Consider the following 11,860-nt stretch of genomic DNA (forward strand, 5'->3'; position numbering starts at 1 on the left):
TTCTTGCTGAAATTCCATCACTCAATAGCTCAATGGACTATTACAAAGGTTCAATCCTTGTTATCTTAATTTGTCTCTATAATAAGGGAAATTAGAGCAAGCATATATCCTAAGCTCAAGTCTTACCGCCACTCTTCATAACTTAAAAGGAAAAAAGAAACAAGAAACAGGTGCTTTGATCCATGAAACTGAAAATTTGCTATCTCTTAGTATTTAAGTCTTTAGATTTGATGGTCACACAACTTTTTTTTTTTTTGGATAACCATTTGATTTTCGATACCCATTGATCCGACTAATTCAAATTTGCATTGTGTATAACCCATCAAAGGGGAAAGTGCTCTCCTCTAGAAGTTTTTGCTGAAATTTAGACTTACATTAATTGGTTTAGACCGAAAATGATAGCGGATTGGCGCAAATATTTGATAAATATAGGCTTATTATTAAATTATTTTGTGTGTGGATAAACAAGGCCCAATAACTTGAATTATGATACGGAAACACTCTAAATAAATAGAGGTCAATCTTTCTTTTTCTAGTTTCAAAACCCTAGCTTATTCAGGATGTGAGAGCATGATAACTACTGATGTTAACTACCGATCATGGAAGTTGGTTTCATGCTTAATCGACTATTACCGATGTTAAATCAATGAATTTGAACGATACCCTCTTTTAACCCTAACTCAAGATTTATATTTGTGTGTTTTCTTTTAATTTCTCTGTAGTACATAATTTTTTTTATATTTTTCCATTCTTAGAGTTTAAACCCAAAACTTTTAATTAAAGGGAGGAGGTTTGATCTATCCCATCACACCCTTAGTGATGATAGTCACAAGTCAAAAGAACAATCTATCAAGAAAATTGGTTCTTATCTAATTCTAGTGTCGCTATGTTTCATTTGAAGCTAATATAAAATTTTGACATTCAAGAATTTTACAGGAGGGCTTCTTAAGATTAATTTTTTATCTTGTTAGAAAAGTTGTGCAAAAATAGAGTTCCCCAAGAATTTCTTCATTTCCTTCCTTCTTCTTCTTCTCCACATTCTTCTTCACTTTCTTCCTCTTCTTCGTCTTCTTTTCTTCTACTCTGTTTCAAAAATACTTGCACTATTTCCTTACTATTGGCACATTTTAATATTTCCTTAATAAGACATTTATAGCTAACTAGATATTATGACAAGTTTCAGATCACAAGTTTCAAAAGTTTTACACCCACTGTTTGAGCAAATAAATGCTAAACCAATTAATAACAAATTAATGGGTTGAATCTTAGTTGAGCTTAATAAATTCCAGACCAAATAGAACAGAGACTCTTGTATAATGGGAAGAATATAAAAGCATTAATTAGTGCGTTTAGTATACTATGATAGACGAAAAATGTAATATCGTAAATGTGCAATGAATGCAAGAAACGACAATGATTATAGTGTAAAGGAACTGTCAACCAATAATTGTGTGATTGAGTGTCTCTTCCCTCTGATTGAAAGTACAAGAGGGGGTGAATTGTTTACTTTTAAACTTAATAGCGAGCAGTTGACTAGTTTTACGATTAGTCAACTCGGTATAAGAACTTGATACTAGTAAAGACAAAATTTAAGATGCAGAATTTAAATGCAGGAATTAAAGACACCAGAGTTTTTATACTGGTTCAGATTCAATGTGAATCCTAGTCCAGTCCCCTGGAGTTTCAAGGGAGTTCCTTTTCGTGAATGAGTTTCTTCGAGAGTACAGAGAATGGTGTGATCTACACCGATCTCTTAGAGCCTATTTCACTTGTCTCTTTTTGATACAATGCCTCACCAGTGTTGTTCTCTCTTTCTTATATAACTTATTACACAGCAGATCTAGTAGAGCTACAATATTTGTTTGTAGTAGAATAAAGAGAGGGTATTTGGTTCGATCAAAGTATGTCGTTCTAGGGTACAGTTACAGGTTTAAATACTTTGAGAGAGGCTTGGTTTCTGGAGAGATTTACCAACTCAAGAGATTTGATCCTTGGAGAGAAATTGATTCTTTCCAACAATAAGGTTATACAACAACGACTATGATTACAAGATCCTTGTTTGATGTTCCATATATGCTTCCCAAGATCTTGCACCTTCCAGATTAGATACGTTTGACTTGATTGATTCCTTAAGATTAGGCTTGATTGATTCCGTCTTGGCTTTGATTGATTACTCTAATCCAGGATTGCTTTTCTTGATTCCTTCCATCTCGTAGCTGTCCATTGATTTCGTGATATTTGCTAATCTCGGATTATTTTCCTTAAGTTCCCTGATTGATTGTTTCCATCTCGTTGTTACTCCTTGATTCCTTGATCTTCTCTAATTGATTCCTTCAATCTTTGAATTGCTATCCATGAGTTCCTGCACAGATATATTATTTGCATCATTAAAATCAGATCTAACAATCTCCCCCTTTTTGATGATGACAAAATATTATATATGTATAAACAACAGTTGACTTACCTGTGTTTTACTCCCCCTCAATGTATGCAGTTGACTGGTCCATTGTACTCCTCCTCAATTCATGCAGTTGACTGGTCCATGGTTATAGATGTTGCAGTCGACTCCTGCTGCAGAGGATGCTAACGTACACTTACCCTTTAGTCGACTACCTTTGTATACATGTGTAGATACATACATATATCATTCTCCCCCTTTTTGGCATCAGCAAAGAGGGAACTAAAATATGAACTAGAACAAGTTATATAGCATTATGCAGCAGAGTTATAGTCCTAAAAACAACAAGAACAAAACAAGAAACAGAAATTGTCCAACAACTGATTTAACTGTCCAAAAATAACACAACAAAAAAAATTGTCTTAAGCAACCACATTAACGACACAGAAAGTAGGTAAGAGTATTGCAGATAGCCTCTTTCAGTTGTTCAAAGCTGGTATTGGCTGAGATGCTCATTCCATCAAACTTGTCATGAATCTCCTTGAAAGCCGTGACAACGTTCTCCCTTACTCTGAGAACGACAACTCTTATCTTAGACACATTAGACCCTGTTTCTTTGGATATGGCATAAATGACACCAACAATTGACTGAGTGGCTGTGAGGAGTTCTTTAATTTCAGAGAGTTGAATGTCAATGGCCTGAAGCTTCTCACCAAGATCAGGATCACCAAGATTAGGATGAGAAATAGAAGGTTTGAGTTTGGGATCTATTGGAGCATGCTTTACATTACCTTCGTGCTTCTTAACCCATGATCCTTTCACACTCATATATCACATACTAGTAAAGTCTCTAGAATTGTAAGATTTTGAAACAGTGATAAAGGGATAAGCAGACAGGGAAATTTGGTGAGCTTCCGGTATGTGAGTGATGGCCATACCATAGGGTATACTGGTGGGATCTTGGCATTTTCAATCATGAAGTTAATGACCCAAGATGATAACTTGACTTTGAGTTTGGTCACAAGACAATACACCAAGAAGGTGTCTCTTTGAGAGAAGATGGAGAATGAACCAATACGAGGGAGTAGAGTAGTTGCTACGATGTGAGCTAGGACTCGAGTTTCGAAAATAATATTACTGGGGCCTAACTAGTTGGAAAGGGATTCAGAGGAACATTCAGCAATACACCATTTAGCTTGATCAAAGGAGATTTCAAAATCATCGGGCCAGGTATTTTTGAAAAGCATGGGAAAACCAGAACATTTACGCTGAAAGAGTGAATCAAACATGGAACAATAAAGAACAATGCGCTTACCTACCACTAAGGATTCCAACTTATCAGGTTTACTAGAACAAAGATTAGTATAAAACATCTTTACTAGGGGTTCATAGACCTTAGGCAGAGGAATAGACAGGAACTTAGACCACCCTTGATGAACAAAGAGATTTTTTACCTTAGAATTTAGGGCTTCTACGTCGTCAAGGTCGACTACCCTTCCATGAGCAATGGGCTTGTCTTTCAAAGCGATGAAAAGATCCCTGTTTGGAGAATCCCAGAAATTCAGGTCAGATTCTAGGGAGTCAGAAAGATCTATCTTGGATTTCTTTAGAGTAGATGAAACATGAGGGTCTTCCATAGGTCATTTTCCTAGAGCTTTTTCTCCTAAGATTTGAGAGTTACAAGACAAATAGCCCTGCGAAGAAGCGAAACCCTCAGAATGGTCGGAACCTAGGTCTACTTGTTCTAGGGGCACAGAAGGGGGTTTTGCTTTGGAGCGGGTACTTTTTCTGGTGGAGGCAGATGGGTTCTTGGATTATTTAGCCATTGAAGGATAGTGGTTTGAGCAGATCTTCGAAGAAGATTTTCTAGATGAAAGTGATTGAAAAGAGATCTCCGCCTTAAAAAGAGGGATTCAGAACCATCTGACAGTTGAGTATAGAAAAGGAAAAGGCATCGGTGGAATAGACGTGATGATTGACTTTCCAACATTGAACGACACAACTGATGTGAAAGAAGAAGAAAAAAGAGGGAAAACGGAGGCGTAATTAATGCACTGGTAAAAGACAATTATTAAACCTACAAAAGTAACCGTATTTGTCACGACCCAAAATCTAACCATGGTCGTGATGCCGTCTATCGTGTTACAAGGCAAGCCTACTTCCCAAAATATTACTACTAAATCGATTATAAGAAATTAATAAAATATTTCAACATTTAAATTTTTCATAAACTAAATCAACTCTAAATATAATATAGAAAAATACGGAAACGAGCCCCAAACATCGGGGGCGTCACTAAGTCATGAGCATCTAAAACTATAAACTAAGATATATAAACTGTCTAACTGTCCAAAGTAAGAAATGACAAAAAGAGTAACAAGGCCCTCCGGACGCTAGCATCTACCTTGCAGTCTCCAAAGATAGACGGCCTGAACTCAATGATCGTCGCGCTCTAACTCACCTGGATCTGCACATAAAGTGCATGGTGTAGTATGAGTACAACCAACTCAGTAGTAACAGAAATAACTAAGGAACTGAGCAGTAATGACGAGCTAAGTAAAACAGTCCAATTATTAATTTTCACAATTTTAAAAAAAAATAAACATGAATAAACAGGTAAATTTCATAACTTAGTAAATACCACAAAGAAATTTAACAGATAAATGTAGCAACAGCAAAAGTAAATGCAACTTCACAGCAATGTCACTCCATCACTCAGCACTCAACACTCAATACACTCAACACTCTGCGCTCACTGGGGTGTATACATACTCCGGAGGGGTTCCCAAAGCCCAAGCGCTAAGCACTAACAACTCACGTGCCATCATATCAATACCTGGATCCGCACGGTCAACTCACGTGCTACGCGGACAACTCACGTGCTACGCGGACAACTCACACGCTATGGTATTAATATCCTCACAACCAGGCCCTTAGGCTCACTCAGTCATTTACCTCATTAGCCTCACCATCATCAACAAATAAGAGAACACATCCCACATCAAGTATCACAACATATTAGCAAATAATAGAGATTGAAGTAAAAATGTACAATAATTTCTATGACTGAGTACAAATAATGTGAGCATGAATAAAGCCTAAACATGATCTTTAACATGAAGGCAAGTTCAATAACAAGTAATTATATAAACACAAATGATGGCCATAAGGCCTCACGGGACGGACTAAGTCTCCATCCTTCAAGGTATACACCCACACGCCCATCACCTAGCGTGGGTATCACCTCCAAACAGTCACACGATATCAAATTCTACGGGTTTATACCCTCAAAGCCATAGTTAAAACTGTTACTTACCTTAACCGCATAAAATCCTACTCCGGGATGCCCTTGTCTCTAGACTTGGTCTCCAAAAGCTCCGAATCTAACCATAATCAGATTAATACCATCACCATGTGCTAAAGAATCGAATTCCACTATAAAAACTACAAAATATACCAAAAATCTGAAATCAGCCAAAATCCGCCCCCCGGGCCCATGTCTTGGAATCAGTCAAAAATGGCAGAATAATAAACCTCGTTCTCTCCCGAGTCTAACCATATACTCCTGCCGTTCCAATTTATGTGAACCTGTTTGACTGGGCACGAAGTTTAAGAAAAAATAAAGACTTTTTAAATTTGTGGTCCTAAACAAGTCAAAAGGGGCCCATAGTATTTATGTGGTTATAAAAGCTTCTCATTAAGGGTAGAATTGTAAGTTTAAGCTAAATTGTTTCCAACTTTAGAAAGGAGTCATTCTTTTTGGAACAGACCAAAAAAAAATAGGTTCACATAAACTAGAACAGAGGGAGTAAAATTTATCAAAATTGAACTCCGGTTGGTCTCTCAAATCCTCACTTAAAACTCTCCAAAACTCAAACCCTAACTCCCTCAATTTCACTTTGAAATCATCAATCAATTCCCAAATACGATGATGGATTTATGAAATATAATCAAATCCGAGTAGAGAACACTTACCCTAATCCATATGGTGAAAATCGCCTCCAAAATAGGCCAAATCCGAGCTCCCCAACTCAAAATATGATCGAATGAACAAACCCTTATTTTATACATATTTTTTTTTCCAGCTATTCTGCCTCGTTTCTCATGCCAAACGATCCTGAAACTCGCTTTTTATGCCTTCAATGAATTCCTTGTGAAATTCTAGTCAAGTTAGGCTTTTGAATCACTCAATTTGACCTTATAATGAATGAGATATGTAGGTTTTAATATTTGCAAATAGTGCAGATTTTTAAATACGCTGCCAGTGGCAATTTCGTAATTAATCTAAAAAATCTGGCAACCTAATTCTTAGAAAATGATCATAAAATCCTCATATAATGTCCAAATTTGATGATTCTTTTTGCTACGGGTCCGTAATTATGATACATATCTAATACTTCAATCAAAAAAGAAATTAGAGCTCATTTGTTCAATATGATATCATTTATACTTGAAGAAACGACGTCGAAACATATGAAAAACGAGCGCAACACAACCCAAATCTATCTGAAACTCACCCTAGCCACTAGAGAACTCAACCAATATTTTTCACAAGTCACATATCACTACCTGAACTTGGTCAAACCTCCGGAACACCCAAAACAATACCAAAACACCAAATCAACCTTGAATTCAAGCCTAAGAACTTTTAAACTTTCAACTTTCGCCAATTCAAGCCTAATTCTACCACGGACCTCCAAATTATATTGAGGACACACTCCTAAGCCTAAAATCACCCAACAAAACTAATCGAATCATAAAAATCCAAATCTGAATTCGTCTACTCATAACTCAACTTTCGGTTGACTTTTCTAACTTAGCTTTCTAACTAAGAGACTAAGTGTTCATTTCACTCCAAAACTACTCCAAACCTAAACCTACCAACTCGATACAACTAACACATCTGAACAACACATAAAGAAATAGAAATAGGGGAAACGAGGCTATCACTCTCAGAACGAACGACCGGGTCGTTACATCCTCTCCCTCTTAAACAAACGTTCGTCCTCGAACGTGCCAAGAGTTATTCCAAAAGACATCAGATCACCATATCACCTCAACCAAATCCTTCTTGTCATATTCAAATCATATGAACTCATCTCGCGGTCACATCATACTCATCACGTATCCATCCAGCCACCATTTTCACTAATAGCGACACTATCGGACATATAGTTCCACAACCACGCGCTCACATAATCAACATCTCAGTACTCAATCTACAGTCAAAACCCGACCTCAAGTCTTCCAGACTAGCCAAATATCAACACACAGAAATCACATCTCACACCTCATCTAGGGAATCACAATCCATCGATACACAACTGATACCGAGCGCTCATGTACGCATACGAACGCGTGGAAGGAATTCAAAGAGTAACACTTCAAGCTTAATCAATACCGCACGATAAGAATTCAAGAATGTGAAATTTTCCTAAAGGTTGTGTAGCATCTCGAAGATAAATACAGACGTCTCCGTACTGATATGCAAGACTCTACTAAACCTGCTCATGACTCGTGAGACCTATGTAACCTAGGCTCTGATACCAACTTGTCACGACCCAAAATATAACCATGGTCATGATGGCGCCTATTATGTTACAAGGCAAGCCTACTTCCCAAAATATTACTACTAAATCGATTATAAGAAATTAATAAAATATTTAGACATTTAAATTTTTCATAAACTAAATCAACTCTAAATATAATATAAAAAATATGGAAACGAGCCCCAAACATCGGGGTGTCACTAAGTCCTGAGCATCTAAACCTATAAACTAAGATATATAAACTGTCTAACTGTCCAAAATAAGAAATGACAAAAGGAGTAACAAGGCCTTGCGGACGCTAGCAGTTACCTTGCAGTCTCCAAAGATAACCGGCCTGAACTCAACGATCGCCGCGCTCTAACTCACCTGGATCTGCACATAAAGTGCAGAGTGTAGTATGAGTACAACTAACTTAGTAGTAACAGAAATAACTAAGGAACTGAGCAGTAGTGACGAGCTAAGTAAAACAGTCCAATTATTTATTTTCACAATTTTAAAAAAATAAACATGAATAAACAAGTAAATTCCATAACTCAGTAAATACCACAAAGAAATTAACAAATAAATGCAGCAACAACAAAAGTAAATGCAACTTCACAGCAATGCCACTCCATTACTCAGCGCACTCAGCACTCAACACTCAACACTCTACACTCAACACTCAATACACTCAACACTCTACGCTCACTAGGGGTGTGTACAGACTCCGGAGGGGCTCCCAAAGCCCAAGCGCTAAGCACAGACAACTCACATGCCATCATTTCAATACCTGGATCAGCATGGTCAACTCACGTGCTACGCGGACAACTCACGCGTTGTGGTATCAATACCTGGACCCGCACGGTCAACTCACGTGCTACGCGAACAACTCACACGCTATGGTATTAATATCGACACAACCAGGCCCTCGGCCTTACTCAGTCATGTACCTCATTAGCCTCACCATCATCAACAAATAAGGGAACACAGCCCACATCAAGTATCACAGCATATTAGTAAATAATAGAGACTAAGGTAAACATCTACAATAATTTCTATGACTGAGTACAAACTATGTGAGCATGAATAAAGCCTAAACATGATCTCTAACATGAAGGCAAACAAGTTCAACAACAAGTAACTACGTAAACACAGATGATGTCCATGAGGCCTCACTGGACGGACCACGTCTCCATCCCTCGAGGTATACACCCACACGCCCGTCATCTAGCGTGTGTATCACCTCCAAATAGTTACACGATATCAAATTCTCTGGGTTTATACCCTCAAAGCCAGAGTTAAAATTGTTACTTACCTCAACCGCATAAAATCCTACTTCGAGATGCCCTCATCTCTGGACTCGGTCTCCAAAAGCTCTGAATCTAACCATAATCAAATTAATTCCATCACCATGTGCTAAAGAATCGAATTCCACAATAAAAACTACAAAATATGCCAAAAATCCGAAATCGGCCAAAATTCGGCCCCCGGACCCACATCTCAGAATCAATCAAAAATGGAAGAATAATAAACCTCGTTCTCTCCCGAGTCTAACCATATAAAATTTATCAAAATCGGACTCCGTTTGGTCCCTCAAATCCTCAATTAAAACTCTCCAAAACTCAAACCCTAACTCCCTCAATTTCACTTTGAAATCATCAATCAATTCCCAAATATGATGATGGATTCATGAAATATAACCAAAATCGAGTAGAGAACACTTACCCCAATCCATATGGTGAAAATCGCCTCCAAAATCGCCCAAATCCGAGCTCCCCAACTCAAAATATGATCGAATGAACCAACCCTTATTTTATATATTTTTCTGCTAGTTATTCTGCCTTGCTTCTCATGCCAAATGATCCCGAAACTCGCTTTTTATGCCTCCAATGAATTTCTTGTGAAATTCTAGTCAAGTTAGGCTTTGAATCACTCAATTTGACCTTATAATGAAGGGGATATGTAGGTTTTAATATTTAAAAATAGTGCAGATTTTTAAATATGCTGTCAGTGACAATTTCGTAATTAATCCGAAAAATCTAGCAACCTAATTCTTAGAAAACGATCATAAAATCCTCATATGATGTCCAAATTTGACGATTCTTTTTGCTACGGGTCCGTAATTACGATAGTGATCTAATGTTTCAATCAAAAAAGAAATTGGATCTCATTTGTTCATTATGGTATCATTTATGCTTGAAGAAACGACGTCGAAACATATGAAAAACGAGCGCAACACAACCCAAACCTATCCGAAACTCACCCGAGCCACTCGGGACCTCAACCAGTATTTTCCACAAGTCACATATCATTACCCGAACTTATTCAAACCTCCGGAACACCCAAAACAATACCAAAACACCAAATCAACCTCGAATTCAAGCCTAAGAACTTTTAAACTTCCAACTTTCGCCAATTCAAGCCTAATTCTACATGGACCTCCAAATTATATTTCGGACATACTCCTAAGCCTATAATCACCCAATGAAGCTAATCGAATCATAAAAATCCAAATCCGAATTCGTCTTCTCATAAGTCAACTTTCGGTTGACTTTTCTAACTTAGCTTTCTAATTAAGAGACTAAGTGTTCTTTTCACTCTAAAACTACTCCGAACCTAAACCTACCAACTCGATACAACTAACACATCTGAACAACACATAAAAAAAGTAGAAATAGGGAAACAAGGCTATAACTCTAAAAACGAACAACCGTGTCGTTACAGGATTACACATAGGTCCTACAAGTTATTGTTAATGCAAGTAATGCCAAGTAATTTTCTCAAAGCTCAAAAACTATCCTCTAATAAAGGCTTAGTAAAAATATCTGCTAATTGATCAGTTGCTCCAACAAAATATATTTTTATGTCTCCCTTAAGAACATGATCTCTAATAAAATGATGCTTGGTATTTATATGCTTTGCTCTAGAATGATGCACAGGATTTTTTGAAAGATATATAGCACTAGAATTATCACAGAAGATTTGAATAGGCTTAAAAAAAAGTTCATAGTCACCAAGTTGATGAGACATCCACAGTAGTTGTGCACAACATTGTCCAATAGCAATGTATTCAGCTTCAGTCGTGGATAGTGCAACTGATCCTTGTTTTTTACTATTTCAAGATATCAAAGCTTTGCCAATTAATTGACATGTCCCGCTCATGCTTTTTCTGTCTTCCTTATCACCTCCAAGATCAGCATCTGAAAAACCTTCTAATTTAAAAATGTTACAACGAGGATACCATAATCCATGAGAGACAGTTCCAATGAGATATCGAATAATTCTTTTTTGCTGCTGTCAGGAGAGACTCCTTAGGAGCTGACTGAAACCTGGCACATTTATAGACGCTGAACATGATATTTGGTCGACTAGCAGTTAAATAAAGAAGAGAACCAATCGTTCCACAATACTTAGTTCCATCAACAGATTTCCCCTGTTCATCTTTGTCAAGACTTGTTGGACTCATTGGTGTGCCAATAGCTTTGGCACTGCTCATGCCAAATTTTTGGATCAGCTCCTTTGTGTATTTAGTCTGACATATGAATGTTCCTTCTTCGGATTGTTGAATTTGAAGTCCAATAAAGAACGTCAGTTTTCCCATCATACTCATTTCGAACTCACTTTGCATAAGATTTGAAAATTCCTTGCACATAGAAGGATTAGTAATACCAAATATAATATCATCAACATAAATTTGAATAATGAGATTAACTTTTAGTGATATTTTAATAAATAAAGTAGTATCTACTTTACCTCTTGTAAACCCATGATCAATAAGAAAAGAGCTTAATCTTTTTTACCATGCTCGTGGAGCTTGCTTCAGCCCGTACAATGCTTTAGTTAGCTTATAGACATGATATGGAAACTCTAAGTCTACAAACTCAGGAGGTTTCTTCACATATACTTCTTCTTCAATGAAACCATTTAAGAAGGC

The 11,860-nt window shown here is 37.1% G+C and overlaps 1 protein-coding gene across 1 annotated transcript; it reads right to left on the reverse strand.

The window, feature by feature from the left end:
* Window positions 1-11,152: 11,152 nt before the first annotated feature.
* On the reverse strand, window positions 11,153-11,536 carry LOC138871019 (uncharacterized mitochondrial protein AtMg00810-like). The gene has a single exon (XM_070148868.1). It carries the CDS (start codon window positions 11,534-11,536, stop codon window positions 11,153-11,155), a length of 384 nt encoding a protein of 127 aa, XP_070004969.1.
* Window positions 11,537-11,860: the final 324 nt, after the last annotated feature.

Source organism: Nicotiana sylvestris, chromosome 6 (assembly GCF_000393655.2).
Source record: "Nicotiana sylvestris chromosome 6, ASM39365v2, whole genome shotgun sequence".
Classification (NCBI taxonomy): domain Eukaryota; kingdom Viridiplantae; phylum Streptophyta; class Magnoliopsida; order Solanales; family Solanaceae; genus Nicotiana; species Nicotiana sylvestris.

Coding starts and splice junctions, on each gene's coding strand:
- LOC138871019 (XM_070148868.1), bottom strand. CDS start 11,536: ATGAGTATGATGGGAAAACTGACGTTCTTTATTGGACTTCAAATTCAA.